The sequence below is a fragment of the Oryctolagus cuniculus genome, chromosome 7 (genome assembly GCF_964237555.1).
Source record: "Oryctolagus cuniculus chromosome 7, mOryCun1.1, whole genome shotgun sequence".
Taxonomy (NCBI): domain Eukaryota; kingdom Metazoa; phylum Chordata; class Mammalia; order Lagomorpha; family Leporidae; genus Oryctolagus; species Oryctolagus cuniculus.
This window is the reverse complement of record NC_091438.1, coordinates 55,595,216-55,613,768: the sequence shown is the minus strand read 5'-3', so window position 1 is coordinate 55,613,768 and position 18,553 is coordinate 55,595,216. Positions and strand designations below refer to the sequence as shown.

At 40.8% G+C, this 18,553-nt stretch overlaps 1 protein-coding gene across 16 annotated transcripts in view; it reads right to left on the bottom strand.

Moving 5' to 3' along the window:
* The window catches only part of CSDE1 (cold shock domain containing E1), a 55,940-nt gene that overhangs the window by 20,604 nt on the left and 16,783 nt on the right, over positions 1 to 18,553 (bottom strand). For 2 of the 16 annotated variants that reach the window (XM_008264621.4, XM_051857366.2), the window contains exons 2-7: positions 12,612 to 12,993; positions 7,874 to 8,020; positions 5,757 to 5,955; positions 3,278 to 3,387; positions 2,800 to 2,892; positions 2,074 to 2,171 (exon numbers count right to left, since the gene is read on the bottom strand). In XM_008264621.4, coding sequence (XP_008262843.2) covers positions 2,074 to 2,171; positions 2,800 to 2,892; positions 3,278 to 3,387; positions 5,757 to 5,955; positions 7,874 to 8,011 — 638 coding nt within the window. In that variant the 5' untranslated portion in view covers positions 8,012 to 8,020; positions 12,612 to 12,993. The remainder of the gene's footprint in view (positions 1 to 2,073; positions 2,172 to 2,799; positions 2,893 to 3,277; positions 3,388 to 5,756; positions 5,956 to 7,873; positions 8,021 to 12,611; positions 12,994 to 18,553) is intronic. The other 14 variants (XM_070077824.1, XM_070077826.1, XM_008264623.4 and 11 more) reach the window with 7 other exon arrangements.

Here is an 18,553-nt window from a genome sequence, read left to right as displayed (position 1 = left end):
GACAGCAGACCCCTATTTGCTTCTGCAAATAACTGCAGCAATAAGGCTTTTGAGTCAGTCAAGGATACAAATGTCTGCTAATTTGTAAGCTGTATGAATTTAGGTAACTAAATTTTTTTGAGAATTTGTTTTAGGCTGGCGCCGCAGCTCAATAGGCTAATCCTCCAGCTAGTGGCACTGGCACACCGGGTTCTAGTCCCGGTCAGGGCACCAGATTGTTTCCCGGTTGCCCCTCTTCCAGGCCAGCTCTCTGCTGTTGCCCGGGAAGGCAGTGGAGGATGGCCCAAGTGCTTGGGCCCTGCACCCCATGGGAGACCAGGATAAGCACCTGGCTCCTGCCTTTGGATCAGCGGGGTGCACAGGCCGCAGCACCGGCCGTGGCGGCCATTGGAGGGTGAACCAACGGCAAAAGGAAGACCTTTCTCTCTGTCTCTCTCTCTCACTATCCACTCTGCCTGTCAAAAAAAACAAAGAGTTTGTTTCATTTTACAGATAAGACACCAAGTAAGACAACTGTGAGAATTAATTATATATAAAACACTAAGTCCAAGGGCTTAGCACATACAAGAACTAAATAAAATGTTAAAAGTATCAGTGAGCTGGCACCAGAGCGCAGTAGGTTAATCCTCCGCCTGAGTTGCCGGCATCCCATGTGGGCGCCGGTTCCAGTTCCAGCTGCCTCTCTTCCAATCCAGTTCTCTGCTATGGCCTGGGAAAGTAGTGGAGGATGGCCCAAGTGCTTGGGCCCCTGCACCCACATGGGAGACCGGGAGAAAACACCTGCTTCCTGGCTTCAGATCGGCGCAGCTCTGGCCGTTGCGGCCATTTGGGGAGTGAACCAACAGAGGGAAGACCTTTCTCTCTGTCTTTCCCTCTTACTGTCTGTAACTCTCTCTCAACTAAGTAAATAAAATCTTAAAAAAAAAAAAAAAAAAAAAAAAAAAGTATCAGTGGCTCCTTCATTAGAAATCATGTTCTATCCTCTGGTTTCCTACTTTTAAACTGAGGCCTTCAGATTGGTACTAATAATATCCATACCCACAACTCAGATTCTTTTGAGCCTTACAAGATCAAGGCAAATAATTCTGTCCATATCCTAGAACTTTTCTTTCCATATGCCATTTAAAAGTACACTGCTGGCACTTTCTCCAACTTGTTTTTAACTTCCTTCTCCACTTGGATCTTTTGTCTCTCCCAACCCCCAAATAAAAATTTATCTACTTTCCTTGACTATTTATGCTCACCAGCTCTACAAGTAGAATTCCTGCCCATTATTAGCCTTCTAAATCTCAGTTACGCATGTAAATGCATACTTGGTATATCTAGATATACCAGTGACTTCAAACTCAGATTGCCAAAATAAATATAATGGTTCTTCCACCCTGAATACTTCCTTCTGTATCTCCTTAGCCCACTTAACAGTGCCAACATCAGCCCAGCAGATGAAAAGAACAGTATCTGGGACTGCCCTTAATTCCAATAACCTCTGTATCTAATCTACTATTAAGTTTGATACTTTATCTTCCTAGTGACTTGACTTCTCTACTATCCCATTTGTGCTTTATCTTTTGTAGGGCTCCAACTTTCATGTTGACTCTCATTACTCACCCCTGGCCCAGAGCACTCCTATTCTCCAAAGTCTACTATCTCCACAATTCCAAAGATTCCATGTCTTAAAGCCTTCAAATCCCTAAAAGCCCAACTTCATATCCCTACAACCCAATTAAATCAACTCAGACTTTTGGTCATTTTCCCAAACATGCCATGGTACCCCTCTAGGAGTATCTACAGATCACTCTTTCTTCTCACCTCCCTATTAACTTCATATCCTTCCCTCAAAACCTTACCTCAATCACTGCCACTTATTCACTAATCTCTAGGACAGCTCCTTAACTCTAACCATCTTTCAGTTCTCGTTCTATTTCTGATATCCTGCATAGGGTCTGTCAGAGAATACTCACAGACCCTCAAATACTCAGTTAAGCAAACAAAACGATCAAGACAACATGGAAAAAAACTGAAATGCAATAATCCCAAAAAGAATACCCTAGGAGAATTTTTAATAGAACTTACTGTTTATTATTATCAATTACAAAGTTAATCTTATCTCCGGTTTCCAGCTGAACATTCCCTTCAACATCTTCAGGGGTGTAAGTCAGATAAAACACTTCCTGTGAATTAATAAGTTATTATTACTATCTTGGCAGGGTGTAGTATTCATTGTATACTGTGATTTTCCTTAAATACTTCTGATACTGGCATTTTAAGCCAAATGTCTTAAAATTAAATGCTTTATGACAATTAAGTTATTTATGTAAACACACACTTTCCCTCCATGGTGCTAATGACTTCTGCGAGTCCACAGCTGAGCAGCAATCAACTTCAAAAAGCTTACACAAGTGGAAGCATTTGCCCAGAGACTGTAGTTATAGTTAAAAAAAAAAAAAAAAACCCAATTTTTATATAAGGCATTCCAAACAAAAATAAAGCTCGAGTTAGTACTTAACAGGAACCAGAAAAAAAGATCCCCTCCAACAACCCCCAAAAAAGTGATTAAAAGGAGCATTTTACCTTAATGTTCTAACTAAGGTCACACTTGGGCAAGCTAAGACAATTGAAAGTCCTATGGAATTTTTCGTTTTAGATTTTTTGATCATGCTGCACTTGAAGTCTCTTAGAAACCAAATTTAAAATTGATTTTAGCAAATGCAGCTTAAGTTTTCTATTGTGAATTTTAAAGTACGCTTATAGATCACATAGTGGATCAGGCAAAGGTTTAAGAAAAATACACAAGTTTACCCCATTACGTTCGTAGCATACACTCCCTGTTGGACTCTGACCCGGGGCAGCTGGAGATTTACTCTCTAAGTTGTGAGGAACAGCGCACACAACCTACCAGTCAAAAAAAAAAAAATTTCCATTGCTAATCATTTCAGGAGCAGCACTGTGCAATATAAACTGAATTTTAATATCCTCTATACTATACACAGGGATGCATTTTGATATGATCCACAAGAGGATGTCATGCTGCCAAGTCTCAAACTTATAGTACATAAATTGACAGTAAGGGTTTTATGTAAAAACCCAAATTGAGTCTTGACCATATTTTTATTAGTCAAGAAATGCCAGTGCTTCTGATATAATTTTAAAATAATAATCTTTACACTACAGCTCTCTTGCGTGCAAACTAAGGAGATGGGGAGAATCTTCCTTTTCTAATGTGAAAGATATGCAAATGTAGGGCCCTAAGAAAACACAAAGCATCAAAGTCACTAACTTGTCCATTCATTCGTTCTTCAGGGAGGATTTCTGATTTTATCTTCACCAGTTTAACAGCAATGGGTTTCCCAGTCCGCCGGTCAGATGATACTTCAAACTCAACATCATCTAAAATAAAGAATATGTTATGCTTATTGCACTAACTTTTGCAAAATGGTATTTCATTTCCAAGCTATACTTAACATAGCATTTGAACTGCTTTATATCAATGGATGGTCTCAAAGACCCCTGGGGCCAGTAACATCAGCAACACCTAGGAGCTTAGTAGAATGCAAATTCTTGGGCCTTACTCCAGACCTATACAAAAACAAACTTGGGATCGAGTATAGCAACCTATGTTTTAACAAAACTTCCAATTAAATCTGATACATATTAAAGTTTCAGAACCAGTACCTTCAAAACAAGATAGCCACATCTTAAGTCTTAGCTTTCACAGCATTAACACATACTACCAATGAAGCAATATAACTTTCAGCAAGTTAAAAAGTCACCCTGTGGCCAGTGTTGTGGAGCAGCAGGTAAAGAAGCTGTCTGTGAGAGCAGCATCCTATATGGGTGCTGGTCTGTGTCCTGGCTGCTCCACTTCCGATCCAGCTCTCTGCTAGTGGCCTGGAAGAAACAGCAGAAGATGGCCCAAGTGCTTGGGTCCCTGTACCACACAGGAGACGTCAATGAAGCTTTTGTCTCCTGGCTTCACTCTGGCCCAAACCTGGCCATTGGAGTCACCTGCAGATTGAACCAGTGGATGGAAGATCTTTGTCTTGCCTTCTTTCTTGACTTTCAAAATAAATAAATAAATCTTAAAAAAAAAAAAAAAAAAAAAAAAAAAAAAAAAAAAAAAAAAAAGGGCACCCAACACCTCAACTTCCTCTTCTGCAAAGAATTCCTAACAAACAGGGTTGCTGTGAAGATTCACCAAAATACTGCTCTGATAGCATGCATCTAGAGCATCTAGAATACCAAATATTCAAGGTGTGAGGCAACTACTTTGTCAAAGATGTTTTAAAAACGATACATTGAGGCCGGCGCCGCGGCTCGCTAGGCTAATCCTCCACCTAGCAGTGCCGGCACACCGGGCTCTAGTCCCGGTCGGGGCGCCGGATTCTGTCCCGGTTGCCCCTCTTCCAGGCCAGCTCTCCGCTGTGGCCCAGGAAGGCAGTGGAGGATGGCCCAAGTGTTTGGGCCCTACACCCCATGGGAGACCAGGAGAAGCCTGGCTTCGGATCAGCGCAGTGCGCCCGTCGCAGCGGCCACTTGTGGGGTGAACCAACGGCAAAAGGAAGACCTTTCTCTCTGTCTCTCACTATCCACTCTGTCAAAAACAAAACAAAAACAAAAACAAAAACAAAAACAAAAACGATACATTGAGACTTCAAAACTTCAGTTCTTTAGTAAGTCAAACATTTTCATATGTTGAAGTGAATTCTGTGACAACCACCAAGATGAATTTTCAAATAGTCCTAGTAGTGGTATTCTAGGTAATGTAAGTCCTATAAAATATATTACTTGGTAAAAAAAAAAATCTTAAGTATCATATTTTTGCTGGCTTAAAAATCTGAGTGCACGGGGCTGGTGCTCTGGTGAAGGTTAGCAGTGTTGGCATTACATACGGACACCAGTTCAAGTCCCGGCTGCTCTACTTCTGATCCAGCTCCCTGATGATGTAACCTGGGAAAGCAGTGGAAGATGGCCCAGGTGCTTGGTCCTCTGCATCCACATGGGAGACCTGGAAGAAGCTCCTGGTTTCAGCATGGCCCAGTCTTGGCCACTGTGGCTATTAGGGGACTGAATCAGTGAATGGAATACTTCTTGATTTTTTCAAATAATAAAATCTTTAAAAACAAAAAGATAGATAAGTTTATTTCAGTGCAAAAGCCCTGGGAATACATGCACATGAAGAACCTTCAAAAAGTTCATAGAAAATGTCTATTACGAGAAAACTGCATGGGAGCTGGCGCCGTGGCTCACTGGGCTAATCCTCCGCCTGTGGAGCCAGCATCCCATATGGGCACTGGGTTCTAGTCCTGGTTGCTCCTCTTCCACTCCAGCTCTGCTGTGGCCCGGGAAGGCAGTGGAGGATGGCCCAAGGGCTTGGGCCCCTGCACCTGCATGGGAGACCAGGAGGAAGCACCTGGCTCCTGGCTTCGGATTGGCAAAGCTCCAGCCGTAGCAGCCATTTCGGGGGGTGAACCAAACGAAGGAAGACCTTTCTCTCTCTCTCACTGTCTAACTCTATCTGTCCAAAAACAAAAACAAAACAAAATCTCAAAAAATCTTTTGCTCAATAAGTATTTCACTCCTAAAAAAGAAACCACTATAACACGAATTAGGATTATACTAGTTTACACAAATATACTTCAGTGAGTTTAGTACCACTAAAAGACCAGAATTCTGACTAAAACACTTTTTGAAAAGCAGTCTCAGGAACATCCAAGAGCAACTTGAGATTACATTTTTGAAAAGAACTGACAGATTACCTCCTACTTTTAAGTCCTGCAGGTTGCCATTATACTGTGAACAGTGGAAGAAGAGTCTAGCTTGACGTTCTGAACACTGAATAAATCCATAAGAGGTTAACAGTTTTTCAATAACCCCAGTTTCACGCAGTGCTGCTGAAGTACCATTGGGGTACCCATTGTGTCCATTGTTGTGGAGAAGGTTTGGATCAAAGCTCATCTGTTTTTTAAAAAAGAAAAAGATCTCAATACATATTGTTCTGTACATTATCTCCACAGCATACTAAATCTAATTAACAAATCATTAAATCTTCAAAATAAAAGGAAAAAAGTTAAAGGGTTGAGTTTTATTAATGAAAAGTTAATTTAGCTAATAAAACATTTCAGAGGAAACATTCTGGGGGAATTACCACCATTTAAGTTAGAATTTTCACTTACTAGACAAAAATCTCTGGAATTTACTATTAAGGTAAAGCAACTACATTAGTAAAGGCTGACTGTTAACTTTACACTACTAAACAATTTCAGAACAATAGTTACTAATATTTAAGATGAGATATTAACATCCATTGTGAAAATTACACCGACCTTTTAATATTACTCGTAAGCCATGCACCTTGAAGGCATAAAGTTAATAGATTAATGCAGTAAACTTTCTTTGCAATGCTTAACCCACACCGGACAAGTTTGGACTAATCCATGTCCTCTAATAGAAAGTAATACAAAACAGTGAGAAAATTTCTAAGACAAAAGTCCAAGACAGCCAAGAGTATTTCCATTCTAAAAATGTTTTAGCACTTCACAGGTCCATTTAAAAGAACCCTTCACCTGAAATGTTCCACTTTCTAGATATTTATGAAATCTGTAAATACTGTCATTTTGTTTTTTTGGAAAAGATAAAGCAAAAGGAAATATTCTTCAATGAAAAAGCAGCTACTTAGATGTAATGCAATGGAATCTCTTTAGGCTATCAAGCATTATTACACACTATCACATTGGGTATTTTGTTTTATTACTTAGTTTAGGAAAGTTTGAGTGAAGCATAAAATAGGCCAAAATGCCAAAATCTGTAGGAAAGGCTAGGTCTGTAATTTACTCGAGTAGCAACACTTTTAAATCTTTAAAACTTTAGGCTCTTACCCTGAAAAACTGATTAAGCATTTTAAGTGAGATGTTGGCTATCATTTTTAAAAAGGGATATATTTTCGGCCGGCGCCGCGGCTCACTAGGCTAATCCTCTGCCTTGTGGCGCCAGCACACGGGGTTCTAGTCCAGGTCGGGGCACTGGATTCTGTCCCGGTTGCCCCTCTTCCAGGCCAGCTCTCTGCTGTGGCCAGGGAGTGCAGTGGAGGATGGCCCAAGTATTTGGGCCCTGCACCCCCATGGGAGACCAGGAGGAAGCACCTGGCTCCTGCCATCGGATTAGCGCAGTGCGCTGGCCGCTGCGGCCATTGGAGGGTTAACCAACGGCAAAGGAAGACCTTTCTCTCTGTCTCTCTCACTGTCCACTCTGCCTGTCAGAAAAAAAAAAGGGGGGGAGGGATATATTTTCATTAGGAAAAATATAATTACTAAAATTCTAGGGAGATAAACAGAAGCGTAAGTAGTTAGGAAGGTAACTTCACCTCGTATCTATAGGTGGCTAAATTCTAATTCCTTCATACTACACTGTTCTTTGAAATACAGTAATGCTAATTTTCATAAAAGCCCATAAAATATATTAACCGCCATCTTACCAATAAGAAAATAAGACACACAGAGGCTAAACAACTTGCCATAGTCATGCAGTGGCCGATTTAAACCAAGAAGGTCTATGTCCGAATATGGGCTCTAAACAACAGCTTCTCAAACTTAAGTTACCTGGCATTTTGGTTAAAATCAGATTTGGAGGTGGTAGGGGTGGGGACTTGGATCCTCTATTTCTAACAAGATCCAAGGTAACAATCAATGCTTGATTCTTGGACACATTTTGAGCAGCAAGGTCCTAAACCACATAAGTTATCTCTCAAGATTCAAGGTTAAAGAGATGATTAGGCAAGTTAGACAGTCTTCAGGGCATTTCAACCAGACCGAGAGGGCCTAAGTCATGCTATTAACACAAAGCGAGACAAGTTTGGATCACTGCTTTCCTGACTTACAGATCTCTGATACGTGGGGGTCCTTTTTTGTTTTTTAGTCCCAGGTGAGGTAGAAGATGAAGACAAAGGCAAAGAGAGTGAAGGAGGGGCTGGAGGAGGGGGATGAGGATCTGATGACACACTAAACACGTTTTCCATCTCAAACAGCTGTAGTAACATAGCAATGTTTCAAACTATGATCAGTAACTATGTAATGCACATTTCATAGTCAATCTTTGTACACACACCAGGTCCAGCAAAACATAACTCGATCTTTTTTTTATTATGCAGGAAAAATATAACATTAAAAAGCCAAACTGAAACATTTAAAAAACTCAATCACTAACCCATGGTTTCTACAATTTTTTAAATGCTATAAGGATGCTCTGTCACTGGAGTGAGTCTGTTCAGCCCAATGTCTTCTCAATGTGCAGCAACTTTAAAATCCAACCTTCTATATCAGTGCTCTCCCTTAAAGTAGATTACACACAGGTAATCCAACTGGGTGCGGAAATAAGGAAGTAAATTTTTTTGCCCAGAGATTAAATGATCTTTCATAAATACTAAATATTTACAGTAGAGTTCTGAGTCGGCATGTCATATGGTCATGTCTCACGTATTACTCCAAGACTGTGTGGAAAGTAGAGAACATAATAGGTTGATAATGAAGCCCTCGCTCATTTATTTGTTCTCAGTATATTACAGTTAAAATATGTCCAATTAAGTGGTCATACAATTTAGTTATCTAGCTTAACTATCCTTACAAATGTAAAAATTGCTGAAAAAGAATCTCACAGAAGAAATCTCAGATGGAATATAAGGCAAGTATAGGCAAAGTGTTTAGAAGCTAACACTTCTATTCCTAGTACTGGTTCTTTAACTTCCACATTATGAAAGAACTGTCCACCTAATAAAACCTGACAAACGTACCAAATAGTCAAGGTCTAGATTGTATGAACTCACAATTGTAACAAAACACATACACGTATATTGTCCAAGATACTAACTCATGATAGGATAAAGTTTTTAAACAAAATACTTAAAAACTAAGCATCCAGAAAATAGTATTTCCAATGAGAATGAAACATTTCTGCACTGTTAATAGGAAACTATTTAATAATGCTTATTTCACCTTTATCCTCTTTATCTAACACTGTTTTACAACTCAAACACAACACATTTTATGTTTTTAACTAACAAGCATATGATCAAACTAATTTGAGGATTATTCTTCTGGATCACTAACTTACAGCAGGCCTTTTAAGTTTTTTTCTATGTTTAGACTGTAGTTCTCATTATGCAAATAAAATATGACTTGTGATAAGCCACAAAAAAAAAGCTGCAGAAAGAGAGACTCAAGTCTCCAGTCCTGCCATAAATACCTGCAAGTTACAGATGAGAATCCTATTTTTCCTCAACAAAGGAAAAACCAGCCAGAATTGGAAGGAATTAGGCTAGTGTTCCTTTCTATGTCAGGGTTTTAGGCTGTACTGCTCGAGTCTTATCCATAAATACACACCAAAAGAGCCGAAAAAGAGCTTTCCCTCTCTCCCAGCATCTCTGATGACTTGAGCTCTTTCTCTAGCCTTTATCCATTTGGAAGGGGGCTTGTTTCCCAAAGGGAAAAACATACCAAATGACTCTAGACATGATAAAATGTTAACACTTTTCTGTTCAAAGAATTGCCAATAATTTGGCTGAACTCTATTTCTATAGCATTGTAAATGGATTTTTTAACCAGCACCAAACACTTTCAAGAAGTCCCCTTAAACAAAGTGGAAATTCTTGTAAAAACAGATAGATAAAAGTAGAAGACTAATGGAAAGAGCAAACAGCTGAACAAACTGGTTTATTAAAAAAAAAAAAAAGTTAAAAGACACATGCACTCAGAAAAGAGGTGGTGGTGGTGGAAGGGACAGGTATGTAAATGTTAGTTGGTTTTTAACACGGGGAAAAAATTCAGTTGCCTGCTTCATAGCATACAAAACACATGTTCCAAGTGAACTGAGTTGATGCCCTAAGAAATATTAGAAAATCAGATGTGCACTCACATATTTATAAAATATGTGAGACTTTCTAGATGTGAAATCATTGGAAAAATTATGCAGGAAAGGATCAATATTTGATTATACAAAAAAAGTACATTTAGGGGCTGTTGCTGTGGTGCAGCGGGTTAATGCCCTGGCCTAAAGCACCGGCATCCCATATGGGCGCCAGTTTGAGTCCCGGCCGCTCTCTTCTAATCCAGCTCTCTGCTATGGCCTGGGAAAGCAGGAGAAGATAGCCCAGGTCCTTGGGCCCCTGCACCCACGTGGGAGACACAGAGGAAGCTCCTGGTTTCTGGCTTTGGATGGGCACAGCTCCGGCTGTTGCAGCCAATTGGGGAGTGAACCAGTGAATGGAAGACTTCTCTCTCTCTGCCTCTCCTCTCTTTGTGTAACTCTTTCAAATAAATAAATAAATCTTTTTAAAAAAAGTACATTTATATTAAACCCTAAAGAAACTGATACTTAGAATTAAAAATATTTTAGTGCACTAAAATTTAAGCAAATCAAACTGCAGAACAAAAGCTTCTTGAGGGCAGTGACTTTCTGTTCAAAGCTAAATCCTGGGAGTCTATAGGAATAGTGCCCGGGATACAGTATGCACTGATTTGCTGAATTATCGATAAATAAAAAGATAAATGAAAAAAATTACTCTTGAGGATCATTTATCATTAAGCACAAAACCTTTAAAACATACAAGAAAACCCCAGGGCTGGAGCTGTGGTGTAGCAAGTAAAGCTGCTGCCTGTAGTACCAGCATCCCATATGGGCACTGGTTCAAGTCCCAGCTGCTCCACTTCTGATCCAGCTCTCTGCTATGGCCTGGGAAAGCAGTAGAAGGTTGCCCAAGTCCTTGGGCCCCTGTACTTGCGTGGGAGACCTGGAAGAAGCTCCTGGCTCCTGATCAGCATAGCTCTGGCTGTTGCGGCTATCTGCGGAGTGAACTAGCAGATGGAAGACCTCTCTTTCTCTGCCTCCGCCTCTCTTTGTAACTCTACCTTTCAAATAAATAATAAATCTTTAAAAATAAAGAAGAGAAAACCCTGTATTTTGGCAATAAAAATCCAGATAATTTGCTTTATCATTATTCATATTCCAAAGTAGAAAAGACTTTAAAATATTTAAAAATTAAAAAAAGGGTAAGAATAATCCATATGCTTTTACCATAGTAAAATGGTACAGTTTCTCTGAGATGCAGTTTAGCAATATGTATCAAAACATAAAGGTATTTTCTGAATAATTTTACTGCAGGAAACTTCTCCTGAGGAGATCTGAAACCTGGACAAGTTTTAGGTACAAGTACATTCACTCAAACATTCTGGTAAGAAATTCCTGGACACAATCTAAAGCCTAACACTTCACAGTTCAAGAAGTCATGGTAATTTACATAATGCTAAGCAGTCATTAGGATATACAAAAATATGCTTGCACTGTAAAATGAAATGAGAAATACAAGATATTTATATGACTTCAACTGTATTATAATAAAAGACCAGAAATAACCTAAGGTTTATAAATAAGAAAACAGGTGTCTGAAGGGCAGAGATCTAAAAATGGTAAATATGGGGAAAAAATCCAGTTCTGACTCCTCACCTCATCCTTAAACCATTGTCTTATTCATTCAACCAAATCTTGAGTACCTATAATGCAGCAGTACTATTCTAGGATCTATTCATATAGTAGTCAATACGAGAGACAAAAATCTCTAAACTTATGAAATTTAGGCTTTTATCCATCTCTCTTTTAAAAAAAAAAAGTATTTATTTGAAAGTCAGAGTTACAGAGATGAGAGAGGGGAGAGGGGAGAGGGGAGAGGGGAGAGAGAGAAGAGAGGAGAGAGAGGAGAGAGGAGAGAGAGAAAGAGAGAGAGAGAAAGAGATCTTCCATCTGCTGGTTCACTCCCCAGATGGCTCAACAGTCAGGGCTCGGCCAGATTGAAGCCAGGAGCCAGGTTCATCCAGGTCTGCAGAGGTATTAACACTTTGGCCATCTTCCACTGTTTTTCACAGGCCATTAGCAAGGAGCTGGATCCCTTGGTCGGCGCCGTGGCTCACTAGGCTAATCCTCCACCTTGCGGCGCCGGCACACCGGGTTCTAGTCCCGGTCAGGGTGCCGGATTCTGTCCCAGTTGCCCCTCATCCAAGCCAGCTCTCTGCTGTGGCCAGGGAGTGCAGTGGAGGATGGCCCAAGTGCTTGGGCCCTGCACCCGCATGGGAGACCGGGATAAGTACCTGGCTCCTGCCATCGGATCAGCGTGGTGCGCCAGCCGCAGTGGCCACTGGAGGGTGAACCAACGGAAAAAAGACCTTTCTCTCTGTCTCTCTCTCTCACTGTCCACTCTGCCTGTCCAAAACAAAACAAAACAAAAAACCCACACACTAAAGTCTGTAAAATCAAGAGACATAATCACTCAGTACCAAGACAAAAGATAAAATGTACTTTAATGAAAAATTATTTAAAATCTATCCAGGAGAGAGCACTTAGTACAGTTGGAGCTTCTCTAAGAGACCAAATAAATTAAAAGAGCAGAATGTATTAATATAATCCTGTGTGGAAAAATATCAGTTTGAGTCAAACACTCCCTTTGTCTTACAATAGACAATAAATAATCTAGTATTGATATTTTCATTCTAGATGGCATACAAGATCAAAGTGTTATACTTAAATAATTACCATGGTATTCATTTTTAAAAACAAGAAAACTACAAACCTACCTCGCAATGATAATCAAATATTGCACTTTCAGTAGTATTTGCTGACTCTTCTTTTTCAGCACACGTTTCAAAGGATGAAAGTTGCTAGTATTAAAGAGCGAGAGAAAATGATCTATCAAGCTAATAAAGAATACAACTGCTGCTGCACCGGGCAATCTCACAGTACAGCACTGAAGAAAACAAAGACTACTAGCAGCGTTGGGAAGTGCTCTTTCAAAGCTGTTGAGTAGGCACAAACTTCTTGTTTCAGATCAAGTGTTGTGTCTTCAACTTAAGTGTACTCTTCTTTGGTCTTGTTGGTTGTTTCGAGGTTTGTTCTTTGCCTGATCTGAACTTGAAGCAGCAGTTTCAGGTGGTAAAGTCTGTTCTGTTACACTTCATACTGGAAACAAAAAACATAAGTACAACATACAGGGGAGAGTTAGGAACAGAGGGTGAGAAAATGAACAAAATTACTTCATTAACTTATAATCACGAGTCAAGCAAGTAAAGCAGGAAACTTCCAAGCAAACTCATTTGATATTTGTACAATCTCTGCAGTATTAACAACCACCTCCTTTAGTAACACACTTAAGATCAAGTTATCCACAGTCTTTACTGACCAAATAAGCTTGAAATTATACAGAATATTCAATTTAGTATAAGCATTTTATAAGCACCCTGCAACTGTTAGATTTTATGGAAAACATAACTATAGTTCCTGTCATCAGAGAACTTGCAATCTTGCTGAGAAGACAGGAGTTATATATGGAGAAAAATCAGAACACAAGACAGAAAGGTAACAAATTAATTTGCTCAATTAATACTTGAATTCCTATGTCACATACTATACCAGAAATACTACTCAATTTTTATTCACTACTGTATGTGCATCAAAGCAACATGGTGCGCACAGAGGCTTGTTAAGAGGTAGAGTATGAACTGAACCTGGAAACAAAAAGGCAGAATTTTAGAAGAAAGAAACAACTGAATGAATATTTTAGGCATGAAATATAACACAGGCCATCTCAGAAAATGTCAGTAAATTCTAAGTATCTTGCAAGCAAGGACCAGGTATTACATAATCTTCATAGTACACATCAAAAGTTTTCTGCATGAATGTTTGAGGCAACAAGTGTGATTGCTTGTTTCAGAGGAAAATAGGCTAGCCTGGCCAGAACAGAAGTGAAATGGAGTGTGTGGTCCAAAAGCTTTTTAGAGCCGATTATGAAGCACTTCAACTTGATAAATGAGTAAAAAAGTCCTAGTTTTTGATAAAAGCGTTAAGTCTTGAAATCCTTTGGGAACTGACTGAAGCAAACATAAATGTCATTTGAGCTGTTTAGAGTAAATAGATGAGAAATGTCTGGAGAAAAAGTAAACACATTTAGAAATAAATACAATTCTGCTTTACATGAATTATAAAATTATAAATGATTAATTTGTCCTACTCTCCAATGTTAACTAAAATGGTGCTGTTAACAGATGATTCGCATAGGGAAAAGAAAAAAGTGGGTATAGTAAGCAATGGATATTTATTTGGAAAATATCAGCAATAACTGTGAGGGGGCTGGTACTGTGCCTCAACAGGGCAAGCCACAGCTTGTAGCACAGGCGTCCCACTTGGGGGCCAATTCTTTTCCTGGCTGCTCTACTTCCAATCCAGCTCCCTGCTAATGTGCCTGGGAAAGCATGGGAGGACAGCGAAGTGCTCAGGCCCCTATACTCATGTGGGAGACCCAGATGAAGCCTTAGGCTCTGGCTTCAGTCTGGCCCAACCCTGGCCAAGGTGGCTGTCTGGGGAGTGCACTAGTGGATGGAAGACCTAACTCTGCCTTTTAAATCTTAAAAAACACTGTGAGAGGGGACAGCTGGTAAAACAGCTTAGACTAGGAGAATGAAATTCCAATCACTGATACCATTAAACAGGTTTAGCATTTCTAATCCTAAAATCCAAAATGTTCAGCTAACCAAAACTTTTTGAGTGCTAGCATGATACCAAAAATGTTTTGAGATTCTGGAATTTGGGATGCTTAACCAGTAAAGTCTCTACAAAAAATTCCCAAGTCCAAAAAAAACCTCTAAAATGTGGGGGCTAGCACTGTAGTGTAGGCAGGTTAAGTTGCCACTTGGGACTCTAGTAGCAGCGGTTTGAAACCCAGCTGGTACTTTTCAATCCAGCTCCCTGCTAATGCAACTGGAAAAGCAGTAGCAGAAGGGCCAAGTTCTTGTGCCCCTGAACCCAGGCGGGAGATACAGATCAATTTCTCAGTTTCAGCCCAGCTCAGCCCCAGCCACTGCCAGTGAACCAGCAGATGGAAGATGGATCCCTCTCTCCCCCAACTCTTTCAAATAAATAATAATCTAACACTACTTGCTTAAAAACTAACAGGGCAGGTGCTTGGTGCGACAGTTAAGATGCTGCTTGGGACACCTGTACCCCTTATCAGAGTGCCTGAGTTTGAGTTCCAGCTCTGCTTCTTACCCAGCTTCCTTCTATTGCGCATCCTGGGAAGGCAGATATGGCTCAAGTACTTAGGTTCCTGTCAACCACAGGGATACCTGGTTAAGCTCCTGGCTTGAGCCTAGACCAGGACTTTACTGTTGCAGGTATTTGGGAGCAAGCCAGTAGGAGGACTGTCTCTGCCTTTCAAAGAAAATGAAGGAATAAAACCTAGCTCTAGCCCCACCTCAAGATGTTTCTGACTGGCAGCCAGGGTTAAGAACCACTATTCAAGGCGTCACTACCTTTCTCCACTTCCTACTGCTCTCCAGTCCTTTATCTCATTTCTTCCCTTAATCTTTAAACACAACTACTGGGTGACTGCTAAATTCTATCTGCCTTTGCTCACGTGAGCGAATTTTCCACAAGGAATTTAAATTTTGCTATCTTAGGATGGGAGTTGTACTGCTGTGGATTATACTGTTGCTTGAACACCTCCAACCCATACTGGAGTGATGGTTCAAGTCCCAACTACCCCGCTTCCTATCCAGCTCCCTGCTAATATGTCTGGGAAACAGTAGATGATAGTTCAAGTATGTGAGCCCCTGACATCTACGTGGGAAACCTGAATACAGCCTGGGCCTGGCTTAGCCCTGGCTGTTGCAGACACTTGGGGTGTGAACCAGGTATGGAAGATCTGTCTCTCCCTGTTACTGCCTTTGAAATACATTTTTGCTAGCTACAAAGTGACAAAAGAAAACCTTTCTTGACTATTACAGCACAAACTTTGATTATTTTCTTAATTTCTACTAAATGAGACAGATGTACCCACTTACTGACTCAACGTCTGATCAACTTTTCAGGTACCAAACCATTTTTTTTTTCAAAGATTTATTTATTTATTCGAAAGGCAGAGAGAGTTACACCGAGAAGCGGCGGGGGGGGGGGGGGGGGGGGACAGACAGACACGTCTTCCATCTGTTGGTTCACTCCCCAATTGGGTGCAATGGCCAAAGCTGTGCAGATCCACAGCCAGGAGCCAGGAACTTCTGGGTCCCCCACGTGGGTGCAAGTGCCCAAGGACTTGGGTCATCTTCCACTGCTTTCCCAGGCTATAGCAGAGAGGTGGATCGGAAGAGGAGCAGCCGGGTCTCAAACTGGCGCCCATATGGGATGCTGGCACTTCTGGCCAGGGCGTTAACCCGCTGTACCACAACGCCAGCTCCCAAACCATTTCTGTACTTTGTTTACTTCATGTGTCTGACTGTGTATGTATCTTGGTCTTCCAATTGTATTTCAATTTTCTGAGAAGCAGACTCAAGTTTATTATCACAACATTCAGGATTATTGGAGGGCCAGTCTTGGCCTGTTAGTATCTATTAAAGCTCAAGGAAACCTACCAACAATTATGAAAAATTTAAGTGGCTGAATGAGTATTTTCACAGCTATGAGATTTCTATAATTAAATGTTTTCAATCAAATTAACACTGAAGCACTTAAAAAGTGTTGGTCAGGCATCAGTGAAATTAGCTATCTATTCAGGCCAAGATTATTAACATTCATTGGTGGTACTGACAACTTCTTGTGCCTTAACTGTCTGGGTATAAATGTATCTCCCTCCATCTCCTCCAAAGCTAGACAGAATCACAAAAAAAAAGTACCACTCAAATTGTTACTAGTTAGGCAACAATTCAAAAGTTAATCTGAGGGGTTGGCACTGTGGCATAGCAGGTAAAGCTGCTGCCTGCAGTGCCGGCATCCTATGTGGGCGCCAGTTCTAGTCCTGGCTGCACCACTTCTGATCTGGCTCTCTGCTATGGCCTGGGAAAAGCAGCAGAAGATGGCCCAAGTCCTTGGGCCCCTCTACCCTCATGGAAGATCTGGAGGAAGCTCCTGGCTCAATAGGCACAGCTCCAGCTGTTGTGGCCCAACGAAGAGTAAACCAGCAGATAGAAGATCTCTCTCTGCCTCTCCTCCTCTCTCTGTGTAACTCTGGCTTTCAAGTAAAATAAATAAATCTTTAAAAAAAAAAAAAGTTAATCTGAGAGTCTCCCTGACTACTGATTATAATCAACTTTTTTTTCCTTTGCTTAATATGGAAACAGTATCATTACTAATTATTTACTATTATGTCACAATGTTTCAGGAGCTAAAGCTAAATCTTTTACTTGGACAGAATCCAGATGGCTATTCCCTATGTTATCTGTCTTAAAATTATAACCACCTGTTTCATTTACTATTTGCCTTGGGTCATTGCTTTATCTCAAAGGCCTAACAGAAGCCAGTGACACAGTTAAGTATTAAATTGAAACATGTTGAGCTAATTTATTTATGTGCTAAAAAATCCATCTCAAATTACACTACCCACTTTATCATTTTTAAGTAAATTTTTTTTTTTGACAGGCAGAGTGGACAGAGAGAGAGACAGAGAGAAAGGTCTTCCTTTGCCATGGGTTCACCCTCCAATGGCCGCCGCGGCCGGCACACCGCGCTGATCCGAAGCCAGGAGCCAGGTACTTATCCTGGTCTCCCATGGGGTGCAGGGCCCAAGCACTTGGGCCATCCTCCACTGCACTCCCTGGCCACAGCAGAGAGCTGGCCTGGAAGAGGGGAAACCGGGACAGAATCTGGCGCCCCGACCAGGACTAGAACCCGTGTGCCGGCGCGGCAAGGTGGAGGATTAGCCTAGTGAGCCACAGTGCCGGCCCCCACTTTATCATTCTAACAAATGAATCTGAAAGTGAGACAGCACTCACTGGATAAGAATGGTAATGAAAGGGGCTGGTGCTATGGTGTAGTAGGTTAAACCTCCACCTGCAGCACTGGCATCCCATATGGGTGCCAGTCCAAGTCCCAGCTGCTCCACTTGTAATCAAGCTCCCTGCTGATGGCCTGGGATAGCAGTGGAAGACAGCCCAAGTGCTTGGGTCCCTGCACTCCTGATGGGCCCAACTCCAGCCGATGCAGCCATTTGGGGAGTGAACCAGCAGATGGAAGACTTGTCTGTAACTCTGCCTTTCAAATAATCTTTTTTTAAAAAGGCAATGAAAGCCTAAAAAGATCTCTCCACCTATCTCCCTTCTTTCTAGGACTTTCTTCCTTTGCGAGGAAGAGCAAAGACCCTTACAGGTCAAAGTTCTCAACTGCCTTACTTAAATTTTCCAATTGGAAACCTGACTTAATGTCATTATTTCTTGATGCATTAACTTGTCATAAGTTCATGTATAACACATTTTGCTATAACCTGTTTAGCTTTGGTGCTTAACAGGTTTGAATTCACTGTTACTTTGGGATCTAAGTAAATGATAAAGTTTAGATAACTAACCAACTTAAAACATCTGTTACCTCCCACTGAGAAGATATAAAATTGATACTACTAAACATACAAAACCAGTAGAAACAACTGTGCTAGGCCATTAATGACCTGAATGCTACTACCATATTTATCTGTTGTTACATACACGAATACTTTGAAGTAGGACATATGCCAGAGTGGAAAGATGAAGAAAGCTCCAGGCAC